Below are 16018 nucleotides of genomic sequence, written 5' to 3' on the forward strand. Positions count from 1 at the left end.
GGAAGGGAACCGGAAGACCGGTGCCGGCATCGGCTGAGCACAGAGCGGGAGGACGGCGGGGAGGATGGTGGGGGAGGACAGCGGGGGATCGCAGGGAAGGTGCGTGTGATTCTGGGGTAATCCCAAGTGTGGCTCGGGGTTACCGCTTTTGGTACTGAAAGTTAACCCCGAGCCACACTCGGGAATACCGCCAGGGAAGGTTAAAGCAATATTAAACCCAACATCAAAAATGTAATATATTGCAGCTTACCAATCATTAGAGGTGGAGGCTGCATTCATTTTTTAACCTTTTTTCCCCCTTCTGTTTTCACCTGGTGATCTGGTCAATAAGGCTCGGTCCACACTACTGCAACCTGAAAGTCTTGCGACCTGCGACTTACGGCGTGACCTTGCCTGGCATCTTCCAGGCAATTTGCTGCCAACTTCACTACTACTTTGATGCGACTTTGTCTTGTGCAGAAATGCAGAGATAACAGCATACAGGAAGATGCCATGCACTGCCTGGGTAATCTTCCTGTAATGTCGGTTCCAAATCGCATCATTATAGAAGAGGACCTGACTTGAAGGCCACTTCCATTAACCTCTTGCCTACTGAGCACTTTTTCCCCCTTCCTGCCCAGGCTGATTTTCAGCGCTGTCACACTCTGAATGACAATTGCGCGGTCATGCAACACTGTACCCATGTGAAATTTGTATCATTTGTTTCACACATATAGAGCTTTCTTCTGGTGGTATTTAATCACCGCTGGGTTTTTTATTTTTTGCTAAAAAAAATGAAAAAAGACTGAGGATCCACAGCATTCCATGATACAAGGACTACTAATTGTATTCACATTGTCCAGAGGAGATTGGTAATGTGGAGGGTGCAGATGCCCTGTGGGACGTAGGTTTCTGTCAGTAAATTTTTAATAAGTAAATAAGTAATTTTTCTCCTTTGCTGATGAGGTGGAACTGATGGGGACTGATGAGGCGGCACTGATGAGGTGGCACTGATTAGGTGGCACTAATATGCCGCACTGATGGGCACTGTTAGGCGGCACTGGTGGGCAATGATAGGCGGCACTGATGGGGGGCACTGATGGTCACTGTTAAGCGGCACTGGTGGGCAATGATAGGTGGCACTGATGGGCACTGTTAGGCGGCACTGGTGGGAATGATAGGCGGCACTGATGGGCACTGTTAGGCGGCACTGGTGGGCAATGATAAGCGGCACTGATGGGGGGGAACTGATGGGCACTGTTAGGCGGCACTGGTGATAATGATAGGCGGCACTGATGGGCACTGTTAGGTGGCACTGATGGTCAATGATTGGCAGCACTAATGGGGGGGGGCACTGATGGGCACTGTTAGGCGGCACTGGTGGGCAATGATAGGCGGCACTGGTGGGCCACACTGATGGGCAGACACTGACTGGCATCACTAATGGGCACTGAATGGGGTCACTGACGGGCACTGCTGGGGCTGTACTGTAATCAGGGCACGGATGATCAGTGCCCGGAGAACCTGTACAGATCTCCCCTTTGAGGAGATGCCACTGATCGGCTCTCCTATCCTCACACTCTGTGTCAGCCAAGGAAAGCCCATAATCTTATAAATTGACAACTTTGTGTAAAAAAATAAAAAATAAAAATGTTTTCATTTTCTTTCCACATTTTCCAAAAACTTCTGGAAAAAAATGACATGTTCAAAAGACTCATTATGCCTCATAGAATATACGTTGGGGTGTTTGCTTTCCAAAATGGGGTCATTTTGTGGCTAATTCCATTGTCCTGGTGCTCCAGGGCCTTCAAAAGTGCGATAGATCGTTAGGAAATGAAATGTGTAAATGTGTATGCTCCTAGAACACCTGACGGTGCACCTTGGATGTTGGGCCTCTGTATGTGGCCAGGCTGTGGAAAAGTCTCACACATGTGGTATAGCCATACTCAGGAGGAGTAGCAGAATGTATTTTGGGGTGTCATTGCAAGTATGCATATACTGTGTGAGGGAAATAACTTGTTATTATGACAATTTTGTGTAGAAAAAAAATTTATTTCTTCATTTTCCCAAGAATTGTGGGAAAAAAATTACAACTTCAAAAAACTCACCATGCCTCTTACTAAATAATCTGGAATGTCTACTTTCCAAAAAGGGGTCATTTGGGGGGTATTTGTACTGTCCTGACATTTCAGGGTCTCAAGAAATGAGATAGGCCGTTGGTACATCAGGTGTGATTAGGTGTGATCAATTTTCAATGATTGGCACCATAGCTTGTAGACTCTAAGGGCTCTTTCACACAGATCCACCTGTCAGTTTTTTTTGGCGGATCTGAACGGTCCCCCCATGCAACTCTATGGGGGATTGGATATCAGCAGAGACATGTCCACTGACATCCGATCCGTCAAATCTGGATGGATGGAAACCCTATTTTCCATCCGTCCAGCGGATCGGATCGAATGAGAACGGACCGACGGTCCGTTCCCATCCGATTCCCCCATAGAGATGCATGGGGAACTGACAGCTGTGTCTCCGCACACAGTGCAGAGAACAGCTGTCATTCTCCTGCTCAGCGGGGGATCGGCGAAATGATCCCCCGCTGAGATAAACGGAGTCCATCCGACGGACGGGCAGTGTGAAAGAGCCCTAATTTGGGTTATTTTTTACCAAAGATATGTAGAAGTATAAATTTTGGCCTAAATTTATGAAAAAAAAATTACTTATTTGCAAAATGTTATAATAGAAACTAAAACAAAATGTTTTTTTTTTTTAAATTTTCACCCTTTTTTCACTTATATCGCAAAAAATTTAACCACTTTACCACCGGAGGATTTTGCTGTCTTACGTCCAGGCCACTTTTTGTGATTCGGCACTGTGCGACTTTAACTGACAATTGCGCGGTCGTGCAACGCCGTACCCAAACGAAATTTACATCCTTTTTTTCCCACAAACAGAGCTTTCTTTTGGTGGTATTTGATCACCTGTGCACTTTTTACTTTTTGCGCTATAAACAAAAAAAAGAGCGTAAATTTTGAAAAAATAACAATATTTTTCAAATTTTTGTTATATGAAATCCCCCCCCCCCAAAAAAATGTAAAAATCAAAATTTTTTTTAATTTTTGGCCAATTTGTTTTCTGCTACCTATGTTTGGTAAAAAAAATCACAATAAGCGTATTTTGATTGGTTTGCGCAAAAGTTATTGCGTTTACTAACTAAGGGAAAGATTTCTGTTATTTTTGTTGTTTTTTTTTTTTAACGAGTAATGGCGGCGATCTGCGATTTTTTTTGCGGGACTGCAACATTGCGGCGGACAGATCGGACCCTTGACTGACATTTTTGACACTTTTGGGGGTACCAGTGACATTACTACAGTAATCAGTGCTATATATATGCACTGTTACTGTAAAAATGATACTGGCAGGGAAGGGGTTAATTTTATTGGAGAGGGAGGGGTTAATGTATGCCTGGTGCTTACTGACGTGTGTGGGGGGAGGTGACTGAGTGACACAGGGACAGATCGCAGGTTCAGCTATGCTGAACCCTGCAATCTGTCACTGTCTGTCACTTAGGAGATCCGCCCGCTTTGTTTACACAAGCGGGCGGATCTCAAGACTTGATTCCCCCGACTATCGGGGAACAGCAGCGGCGATCACCGCCGCTCCTCCCCTGGCCCGACTCCCGCTGTGACTGAAAACAGTGGGAGCGAGCCTCCGGCGGCGCGCGAGCGCCGCCCACAAGGGGAGGAGTCCAGCGACATAGGTCTACGTCGCTGGACGGAATCGAGCCACTTTCCAGCAGTACAGTCCCAGTGACTGGTCGGCAAGTGGTTAAATACTACCAAAAGAAAGCTCTATTTGTGTGAAAAAAAATGATAAAAAATTTGATTGGGTACAGCGTGCATGACTGAGTAATTATCATTCAAAATGGGAGAGTGCTGAAAGCTGAAAATTGGTCTGGGCAGGAAGGGGGTGTAATCGCTCTGTATGGAAGTGGTAAAGATGGCACTGTATACACACTCCTTGTATACATGGGTCTGTGGGGCAAGGAAAGCCTTGGCCGCCTATGAAAGTCACAGAATGGATGACAGCTTTCTGGCAGGGTCACTCAGGTGGGTTCAGGCTGGGAAATGAACACACTTTAGTTCATTCCTACTTTCTGTGATGGGGTGACAACCTTAACCCCAGACTTCTAATGCTGTGGTAGCGTTGTCACTGACTCATGTGCTTCCACACTGGGAATACAGGACTCCATGCACACACCCAACGATTCACCAATCCACTCTGTATTGCAACCAATACCCAACTTCCATGGAAGCTGGCTCTGGCCTGACCCTACTGCCCTGTCTGCCTTACAGTTTACTCTTTGCGGTAACCAGTATTAGCCAATAGTAAAACAAAAAAAAGAATGGATGGGCTGGATCCAGGCGACCGCATAAGCTTGTCACTGATCTGATTACAGAGTATCCTGAGTTTTCTGAACTCTGGATAGATCTAATAGACATGCTTTAATGTGTTCATTATATACACTATAATGTCAAAAGTATTGGGACACCTGCATATACAAGCACATGAACTTTAATGGTATCCCAGTCTTAGTCCGTAGGGTTCAATATTGAGTTGGCCCACCCTTTGCAGCTATAACAGCTTAAACACTTCTGGGAAGGCTGTCCACAAGATTTAGGAGTGTGTCTATGGGAATGTTTCACCATTTATCCAGAAGCGCATTTTTCTGACTGGCAGTCTCCGCTCTAATTCATCACAGAGGTATTCTGTTGGGTTGAGGTCAGGACTCTACAGGCCAGTCAAGTTCCTCCACCCCAAACTCGCTCATCCATGTCTTTGGGGACCTTGCTTTGTGCACTGGTCCAAATCATTTGGTGGAGGGGGGATTATGGTGTGTTTTTTTTTTTTTTTTAAGGGGTTGGGCTTGGCCCCTTAGTTCTAGTGAAGGGAACTCCTAAGGCATACCAAGCATACCAAGACATGTTGGACAATTTCATGCTCCCAACTTTGTGGGAACAGTTTGGGGACGGCCCCTTCCTTTTCCAACATGACTGCACACCAGTGCACAAAGCAAGGTCCAATCAGTATGTTGGGAGGACCACTAGAAAGCTTGGAGTCAGGCTGCGGGAGCATATTAACCACTTAAGCCCCGGAAGATTTTACCCCCATTCCGACCAGGGGGTATTTTGCGATTCGGCACTGCGTGACTTTAACGGAGAATTGCGCGGTCGTGCGACGCTGTACCTAAACGAATTTGGCGTCCTTTTTTTCCCACAAACAGAGCTTTCTTTTGGCGGTATTTGATCACCTGTGCGATTTTTTGATCACGCGCTATAAACAAAAAAAGAGCGTCCATTTTGCAAAAATAGCAATATTTTTCCCTTTTTTTTATATGAAATTCCCCCAAAAAAAAATGTAAAAATCAAAATTTTTTACAATTTTCGGCCAATTTGTTTTATGCTACCTATGTTTGGTAAACAAAATCGCAAAAAGCGTATTTTGATTGGTTTGCGCAAAAGTTATTGCGTTTACTAACTAAGGGAAAGATTTTTGTCATTTTTGTTGTTTTTTTTTTTAACGCGTAATGGCGGCGATCTGCGATTTTTTTTGCGGTACTGCGACATTGCGGCGGACAGATCGGACCCTTGACTGACATTTTTGACACTTTTGGGGTTACCAGTGACATTTCTACAGTAATCAGTGCTATATATATGCACTGTTACTGTAAAAATACACTGGTAGTGAAGGGGTTAACTTTATTTGAGAGGGAGGGGCTGTGTGTGTCCCTAGGGGCGTGATTCTAACTGTGATTGGCTGGGGCTTCAGCTGTATGCAGAGTGATCAACGGATCTACATAGTAGATCCAGATGATCAGCTCTCATACAGCGAGGAGAATGACAGGCAGCTTGTTTACACAGGCTGCCTGACTTTCTCCCTCTCCCCCGCCGATCGCAGAGTGGCCGGCGGACATCGGGTCCGCCGGTCACACGCGCGGGGGGGTCCGTGACCACTCGGGAGCGGGAGCGCGCCTCCGGGGGCTGACCGCCGACGTAGATAGTCGTGCGGCGGTCGGCAAGTGGTTAACAGTATCAGAAAGGGTTTAAAAAAAAAAAAAACACAGCTTCCAATTGGAGGGAGGCAATATGAAAAAGGGTATTTCCCAACATGAAACTAAGTGGATATATTTATTAAATACAATGAGCCCCAAGGGGCTGAACATAGAACTGGACCTCAATTGCTTCCTTTACAAACTGTAATTCCTGCTTCATATTTATATACATTTTTATATTAATTTTTTTTATTTTTTTATATATATATATACACAGTGCCTTGCAAAAGTATTCAGCCCCCTTAAACTTTACGACCTTTTGCCACATTTCAGGCTTCAAACATAAAGATATAAAACTGTAATTTTTTGTGAAGAATCAACAACAAGTGGGACACAACAATGAAGTGGAACGAAATTTATTGGATATTTCAAACTTTGTTAACAAATAAAAAACTGAAAAATTGGGCGTGCAAAATTATTCAGCCCCTTTACTTTCTGAGCAGCAAACTCTCTCCAGAAGTTCAGTGAGGATCTCTGAATGATCCAATGTTGACCTAAATGACTAATGATGATAAATAGAATCCACCTGTGTGTAATCAAGTCTCTGTATAAATGCACCTGCACTGTGATAGTCTCAGAGGTCCGTTTAAAGCGCAGAGAGCATCATGAAGAACAAGGAACACCCCAGGCAGGTCCGAGATACTGTTCTGGAGAAGTTTAAAGCCGGATTTGGATACAAAAAGATTTCCAAAGCTTTAAACATCCCAAGGAGCACTGTGCAAGCGATAATATTGAAATGGAAGGAGTATCAGACCACTGCAAATCTACAAAGACCTGGCCGTCCCTCTAAACTTTCAGCTCATACAAGGAGAAGACTGATCAGAGATGCAGCCAAGAGGCCCATGATCACTCTGGATGAACTGCAGAGATCTACAGCTGAGGTGGGAGACTCTGTCCATAGGACAACAATCAGTCGTATACTGCACAAATCTGGCCTTTATGGAAGAGTGGCAAGAAGAAAGACATTTCTTAAAGATATCCATAAAATGTGTCGTTTAAAGTTTGCCACAAGCCACCTGGGAGACACCAAACATGTGGAAGAAGGTGCTCTGGTCAGATGAAACCAAAATCAAACTTTTTGGCAACAATGCAAAACGTTATGTTTGGCGTAAAAGCAACACAGCTCATCACCCTGAACACACCATCCCCACTGTCATACATGGTGGTGGCAGCATCATGGTTTGGGCCTGCTTTTCTTCAGCAGGGACAGGGAAGATGGTTAAAATTGATGGGAAGATGGATGGAGCCAAATACAGGACCATTCTGGAAGAAAACCTGATGGAGTCTGCAAAAGACCTGAGACTGGGACGGAGATTTGTCTTCCAACAAGACAATGATCCAAAACATAAAGCAAAATCTACAATGGAATGGTTCACAAATAAACATATCCAGGTGTTAGAATGGCCAAGTCAAAGTCCGGACCTGAATCCAATCGAGAATCTGTGGAAAGAACTGAAAACTGCTGTTCACAAGCGCTCTCCATCCAACCTCACTGAGCTCGAGCTGTTATGCAAGGAGGAATGGGCAAAAATTTCAGTCTCTCGATGTGCAAAACTGATAGAGACATACCCCAAGCGACTTACAGCTGTAATCGCAGCAAAAGGTGGCGCTACAAAGTATTAACTTAAGGGGGCTGAATAATTTTGCACTCCCAATTTTTCAGTTTTTTATTTGTTAAAAAAGTTTGAAATATCCAATAAATCACTCTGGATGAACTGCAGAGATCTACAGCTGAGGTGGGAGACTCTGTCCACTTCATGATTGTGTCCCACTTGTTGTTGCATCTTCTTAAAAAATTACAGTTTTATATCTTTATGTTTGAAGCCTAAAATGTGGCAAAAGGTCGCAAAGTTCAAGGGGGCCGAATACTTTCGCAAGGCACTGTATATACAGTATATATATATATATATATATATATATATATATATATATTTATTTATTTTTATAAATTATTTTATTTATTTTTTATGTTTGGAATATATATATTTGGATATTGGTTGAAATTTTATATGCAATTTGTATTCAGTATTGCACAAATGGTATATCATTATGGGTCCCGACTTTGTGTCAACAGTGGAACGTAGTCAAGAAGTAGCCTATATCAGGGCTCACAATTTCTAGTCCTGAGCTACTAGCCAGGCATTGAGTTACTCTCCACCAGTTGCCCCACCCAACCCCTACCCTGCCCTGCCTATAATTCCACCCCTAAGCACGCCCTCTTAAATTATCTCATTAAATGACACTGGTAAATGTTGTATGTGGAATTAAGTTAAAAAAATAAATATTAACCACAACTTTAACAATATTAACATACATTTTATTTCATTGATTCACTGTGATAAATAAAATAAGTATAAAATATGATTGGCTACTATGTGCCCTCTACACATCATTACTGCCTTGTTAAGTAAATATGTGCTACATACAGAGTGCAGGATTGAGAGGTGCACTACTCTAGGTCAGTGGTCCTCAAGTCCGGTCCTATGGGCCCACTAACAGGCCAGATTTTAAGTATTACCTTGGGGAGATGCAGACAAGAATACTGAAATCACTCAGCAGCAAATGAGATCACCTGTGATGTAATTTAGTTATCTTGCAAACCTGGCCTGTTAGTGGGCCCTGAGGACCGGGGTTGAGGACCACTGCTCTAGGTGACTGGGAGGGAGTGACACCTTCTTTCTGGGTTCACACTGACCCCATCCTTAAAGCGGAGTTCCACCCAAAAGTGGAACTTGCGCTCATTTGCTTCCCCCCCCCCCCCTTCCAGTGCCACATTTGACACCTTTCAGGTGCAAGGGTGGAACGGGTACCTGTTTTTGACAGGTACCCTTCCCCAATTCCGGGAGACAGTGCCGTCCACCGGAAGTTCTGTCATTCTTCTCCTTCCCCCCGCCGCCGAGCCTATGAGTATGCGCAGGGAACTGGCTGTGAAGCTGAAAGGCTGGCGGCGGCAGCACCCAGCAGCCAATCTGAAAATCAGCTGGGGTGCCGACTTCGTGGGCTCCCTGGACAGGTAAGTGTTTGTATATTTCTAAGGTATTTGTAGCTGCTAATTTTAATTTTTTTTTTCTCCAGGCCGAACTCCTCTTTAAGGATCCACTCACACCTGCGTGTTTTGGAAACGCATGCAAAAATGCGTATTATTAGCATAAAGCATGCTAAAACCACATTATGTTTGCTGCGCCATTCGTTGTAATGACATCCCAAACACCACAAGCTAACGTGTTATGTTTTTCTGCGTGCAAAAATGTGAAAGCACTGTAAAATGAGTGGTGTAAAAAAAAAAAAACTGAATGCAGAAAAAACTCAAAGAGCTACTTTGCCTTATGTTGGGTATCCCCATTTAAATGAATGAGCTGCCCTATGCATGTTGTGCATAAAAAGCTAGGTGTAAATGGAGCCTAATAGCAACCAGTCAGAAGCCAGTACAGTTGCTTTGGCCACTAGACCCAACTGTCAGAGACAAGAACCTGAACACTCAGTGCAGTATTTCTCAGGGGCATAACTACAGGGGCTGCAATTGCAACCAGGCCCCATGCTCCAGGGGGCCTATCTGGATCCCCTGTACACCTGGATAGGAGAGGAGGTGGGGGCAGCATGTAGAGAAAACACTGTCCTCCTTTTTCCTCCTGTAGCAGCAGGAGGAAAATGGAGGAGATTGGTTCCTCTGTATGCTGCCCCCGCCACTCCTCCTATCCAGTTCACTTGTGTTCTGTTGTCTCTGGGCCCCTGTGTGCTCCCCTGGACCCCCCCCCTCCTGTGCTTCGCCCCCCCCCCCCACCACTGTGCTCCCTTCCCTCTACTGCCGGCTGCTGCAGGGGATGCGTCACAATAGAGAACCAGGAAGGGGTCGGTAAATACGTAATTTAACAGCTCCTTCCTTTTCTGAATGGCCAGAGTCATAGTCAGTGACATTGTAAAAAATAAAATAAAATGATAAAAAAGAATACAATTAAAATACCAAAAAATAAAAACTACTGACACCAGTGGGTGAACTTCCAGGATCGCAAAGGTCACACTTGCGACCGGGCCCTGGCATTCCACAACCATGCGGAGGCCCCAAGATGGCAGGAAGGGAGCCCACTGCAGAACTTGTGAAAGGGTCCCACAACGAGAGTAAAGGGCACCAGGATCAGTTGGAAGAGCCCCAGGCTTGAAGGGAAGGGTCCCGGCCAGGGGTCTGGGGGGCCCTTCATAGCTTCTTGCACCGGGGCCCTGAAGGTTCTAGTTACGCCTCTGGTATTTCTAGTAACCAAACAGAGCCTGCCTTACATTGGTGTGGTCTCAGTGAGGTGAGTTCTGATAGGTTGCTATGGGTGGCTGCACTGCGCTCCACTTCTTATTTGAATAAGGTAGGTAGGAGTGTGAGTCAGTAAGTTAGCAGCCTGCGCCCACCATCCCTGTGCACTGCCTGCCTGTACAAACTTACACACTCGGACTTGTCTCTCTCTCTCTGATAGCCTTCCCAACCTCCCAGTTCTCACTTCTCCCCAGTAGGCTGTTACCCCGAAGTCTGCGCTCTCGCTGCCAACCCTTCTTCCCCCTCCTCGCTGTCCTGGGACGCACATCTTCTCTGCCACCTCAAGTCCGGCACGTCAGTGAGAAGAGAGGGGCTGTGCTGGAATCTACACTTCCCAGTGTGCAGCGCGGCTCACGGAGCCCCTCGTAGAGATGACTGGGGAGGCGGCTTGTGCGGCTTGTCTAAAGCCGAGCAGACCCGCCCCACCCCCCCACCCAAGTTGAGCGGATCCGCCACCACCTGAGCCGAGCTGCAACACTCGCCCTCAATTAAACTCCCCTTGCCAAATGCGAGCAGGCGAGTGGAAATATTGAGGGTTGGCCTATATGGTAAATACGGAGCTGAGTACACCCAGCATATAGGCCGGAAGCAATCCATTGTGATGACTATGAAGCCGAATACACCCTGAAGGATATTCTATATGGGTCATGTGAGCAGAAGCTTTTCGTGCACCGCTATTTAAAATGCTGAGCAACCAGGAATCTTTGTCTTTTTTTGGGAATTGCATATAAAAAAAAATGTGAAAAATATTTATTTTTGCAAAATTGACGCTCTTATTTTGTTTATAGCGCAAAAAGTAAAAATAGCACAGGTGATTAAATACCACCAAAAGAAAGCTCTGTTTGTGGGGCAAAAAAGGACGTCAAATTTGTTTAGGTACATCGTTGCACGACCGCGCAATTGCCCGTTAAAGTCACGCAGTGCCGAATCGCAAAATAGGCCCTGGTCAGGAAGGGGGTAAAATCTTCCGGGGCTTAAGTGGTTAATGATTTTTACTTTTTTTTTAACCAATTTTTTTACTTTTTTTTTTTTTTTTATACAGTATTAAATTTTTATGATTGTAAGTGTGATTTTAAAGCGTAACTCCACTTTTGTTGAGAAAAAACATTCCCCTCTGGGTGATCTCTGCAAGGATTTTACCAAACTTTGTTGCAGATTCCTACCTTTCGTTATTCTGAAGAAATCATTGTTTGTTCCTCTATGCTGAGTGGGTCTAATGGGAGTGGTTTCATAATTATCTATCAGCTGTGGCAACTGCAGGGCCCTAATGAGGAAATCTGCTGGGCCTGCATCCCTTTAGATGTGTTTCTTTTGGGAGTATCTCACCAAAAATGACATTTTTGTTGCAGGGGATGCCAGAAATCTGACTTATATCTTAGTGCAGACTTCTGGGAAAATTGGTGAGCCAATCACACAAGCAGGAAATGATGTTTCTGGGGGTGTGGTCAGTATACATTCTGTGTACAATACACCTCCAGGCGGCCATATTGCATTTTCAGAAAATTACAACAGCTGCAGATTGAAAAGGAAAGGTCATTTTTTAATAACATTCAGTTACAATATGATTTGTGTCGCAATTTTATACGCTATATTGTTTATTTCTTTATTTGCTATTTTTTTCCCCACTAAAGTGGAGTTACCCTTTAATGATTTTTAAGAATAAACAAGAACATATTACACTATTGGGATTCTCTCTGCTCCATTCATGAGTGCCAAACCACCACAGGACACATAAGATGTGACATCTTCCCACTTACCATACACAGCCCGATCAACCCACATACATTACTGCTAAGGGGTCCACATCATCTAGTAATTGTAAGCACACGAGAGTGAAGCGCACAATTCACTGCATGAGTTAGAAGCTGTGAGGCACTTCAGCACTTTCTCAGGACCAATATCGGAACTTTTATGGACTTTCACTTGGCACTTGCTTTCAATAACAATTTTATATGAAGTTTCACTTTTCACATATTTTTACATACTTGTTATTGTAGTCTATTTGCACTGTTTTGCGCTGTGGTTTATGATGTATTAGGTCTCCTTCCCTACCAGACAAGAATGTGCTGTGTGACAGAGCTGTGGAAATCTCAGGACTGGATGGGTTGAAATACAAATTCTTTGGAAGGTAAAACATCTCCCATATACAGTATGCCTTTCATTTGTGTATTCAGCTGTTTGCCTGGATTTTAGCTTTTAAAAATCAGATACTATAGTCAGTGGCGGCTGTTGCTCCATGGGCCGGGGGGGTGGCGGACGGCAACAGATGGACCACACCATACCCCCCCCCCCCCCGGACCACACCAGCTCCAGCCTGCACTGTTCCCCCTGTTCCCGCACCCTCCCCCCCCGGTCGCCCGGCGGCGGCAGCTTCCCCCTCAGTCTCCTCCTCCTCCGCTCCTTGGCCAATAGCATGGCTTTTCCTTTCGACCAATCAGGAAACGGGTCTCAGGACCCGCTTCCTGATTGGCCAGGAGGAGAAACAGTATGGCAATAGCAAATATTCATGTCACACAACTGGGTGGGCTCAGGGCGCAGTGCTCTGCGCCCCAAACCCACCCTTTTTTGAAGCCTATTAGAGCCTCTGGCTCTAATCATGTGCTTAAAAAAAAAAAAAAACCCCATTGGAATCCATGCGTCCGGCGCCCTGCATGTAGATTAGGGGGCTGGACGCATGGATGGGGGGACGGCACCCCTGTGCCCCCAATGGACGATCCGATAGTATAGAGAGGACCAACAGGCAATCTATAAGCCAGCCTTTCTCAACCTTTTCAACACAGAGGAACCCTTGAAATAAATTTCTGGTCTCAGGGAACCCCTGCTAAAAATTAAAAAACTAAAACTCATGACACATTAGTGTGACAGTCAGTGGGAAGAATGCTCCTTACTCTTGGCATCATTGGTAAGAATTACGCTCTTACAGCTAAAAGGAACAATGGTGTCATTGGGAACTTATCTGAGAGGCAGAAATTGTCCATTGCTTAAGGAACCCCTAGGTTCCACAGAACCCTGATTGAGAAACCCTGCTCAAACCAAAATAAATCAAAGGGAGCCTGTCACAAAGAAAAATACCTGTATGATTATGCTCTGATTGAAGCTGACATTCACCAATTTATTTGCATATACTAGTTATGGTTTAAAGAAGTTGAGCCTTATCCAGTGTGCCGAGACTAGCTCAGCTCATGAGTCAAGGATTGGCTTCTATTGCGGCCAACTTACACAGAAATTTTGTGGCAGAAATAGGAGAACCCCATAGTGCAGGTCAGACACTGAGTACTCTTTGAGAAGCTGACACAAGCAACATGAGGCACATGAGAGACACATGTGACTCCCAAGCCACTGATTATAGTATTGCTCTAGAATACCATACCCTTCATATTTAGATAATGAACACACGTACCCTGTCTGTGTGACCCGGGGCCATAGACAGCAGCTTCCCCTTCCTCCAGTCCCAAACGCAGATCGTGTTCTTGGAGTCGAGGCCCACAGACACCAGGCGCTGAGGTCCAGATACGGATCCAGGGCGGCAGGAGAGAAGAGAACACGAATGAGAAGAGACAAAGCATTGCAAGCACGTCACATTTAATGCATTACAGGCTAAGATGTTTAATTTTTTTTTCGGATGAAGTGACAATTCATGAGGGATTCCCTGACAAATCACCAGCGACAGTTGACATCACATGAACCCTCCTGTCCTATAAAGTGGAATGACAATAATTTTCTGGTCAGTTTTATTAAAAACAATTATTTTTTTTTTTTTTTTTAGATGTAGAAGTCTCTTCTTGCAGAGGATTTGGTATGCTGAGGAACGGTTGATCATCTATACCAGTGGTCCTCAACCCTGGTCCTCAGGGCCCACTAACAGGCCAGGTTTGCAAGATAACTGAAATCCATCCCAGGTGATATAATTTGCTGCTCAGTGATTGCAGTACACTAGTCTGCATCTCCCCAAGGTAATACTTAAAATCTGGCCTGTTAGTGGGCCCTGAGGACCGGAGTTGAGGACCACCATAGACCGCGTTGCTGCACCACAGCAGCCATCAGCTAGTACCACATTAGCCAATGCAACATCAGTCCACACCTTAGACGCTCCTAGGAGGGGTTTTGTTGGCTTTTTATTTAGAAATAAAGAGGAAACCATTCTTGTGTCATGAGGGCAGCACCCTGTCAGAGCAAATTGAAATCAGTTGCTTGTTTTATAAAAGGAGGCGGGTGATACACCTGTGTTGAATTTTTAGGACAAAAACACTGACGCTGACGAAGTCTCTGACGTAACGCGTACGGGGGAGGAGCCTGCTCGGATCACGTTGTCTTCCTGGAAGTGCTGAGAGAGCTGTGTTCTGCTACAGAAAGCCCGCACTGCTTATGTGCATTTAAATGTAAGTGCAATATCCTATATTTACAAAGGAATAAATAGCCTTTAAAAACTGAGAGCATTAGATCTGTCCCTCTTTTTTGTATATACCGGGTTCCTGTCTGTATGGAGTGTTAGATGGAGGCGGTGGAAGAAGGGACACCAGGCTGTTATCCTTGCATCCCTAAATGTGTTTGGCTCTCTGGAGCCTAGTCCTAAGGTGAGCTGCTAACCTACACTTATCACTGGATGGACTATTGTCTTTATTCAACCTCACCTACTATGTAACTATGTAACTATGTATGTAACTGGGAGCACTGGAGTTGAGCATGCAGCACTGTTTTTGTGTGAACACAGATGAAGATTGATTTTGGTTTCATTTTTTGTTCACTCTTTATTTGGACTATTTGGACACCGCTATCACATTTAATCATTACTTATGATTTGTTATTGAGTTGATATTGGATTGACAGTGATTTAGACACGATTAATTTTTCACTTGGCGCAGCAATATTGTTTATTAAAAAAAAAACACATACCTGCCCTTCCTGGTCAAACGCCAGACAGGCGATACCATGCGTGTGGACATCTTTCAGTATTGAGACAGTCTGGACAGAGAATGAATCCCACACGCAGATGTATGGCTCCTTTCCAACTTGCCCCGTAGCCACCAGCAGACGTTCAGGGTGCAGCGCCAAGCTAGGAGGGCAAAGAAAAGGGAATTAACATGATTAATGCGGAACATCAGCTTGCCCTGTATTGTTTTTAAACAATCAAAATAGATACTCTCCAAAATATCTTGCTCTGAGCTTCAATCCATCTCTCTGATTACACCACCGCTGGGATATCACATAACCCTCTATAGCAGGGACCCTTAAACTACGGCCCTCCAGCTGTTGTGGAACTACACATCCCATGAGGCATTGTAAAACTCTGACATGCCCAGACATGACTAGGCATGATGGGAATTGTAGTTCATGAACAACTGGAGGGCCATAGTTTCAAGACCCCTGCTCTATACGGTAGAACATATTCCGCTCTTGGCCTTCCCTCTACCTTTCTAAATACCACTCGGATATCACACTCTCCAACTTGACCAAAAATTCTTCTCTTGACCTTCTCACTACCTTTCTAATTACACCCACCAGCATATCACACCCCCAGGGCTGCTGTTAGAAATCGCGGGGCCCCGTACAGACTACTTGGCAGGCCCCCCCCAAGAAAATATTAAAGATATATTTAAGTTAAACTTACAACAAAATCACTATTATAAGAC

General features: G+C 44.8%; 1 protein-coding gene across 1 annotated transcript in view; it reads right to left on the reverse strand.

The window, feature by feature from the left end:
* Positions 1-16018, reverse strand: part of EML5 (EMAP like 5) — a 335723-nt gene that overhangs the window by 190790 nt on the left and 128915 nt on the right. The window contains 2 exon segments of the mRNA XM_082242783.1: positions 13789-13887; positions 15282-15441. Coding sequence (XP_082098909.1) covers positions 13789-13887; positions 15282-15441 — 259 coding nt within the window.

Source organism: Pelophylax lessonae (genome assembly GCF_965119305.1).
Source record: "Pelophylax lessonae genome assembly, chromosome: 13".
Lineage (NCBI taxonomy): Eukaryota > Metazoa > Chordata > Amphibia > Anura > Ranidae > Pelophylax > Pelophylax lessonae.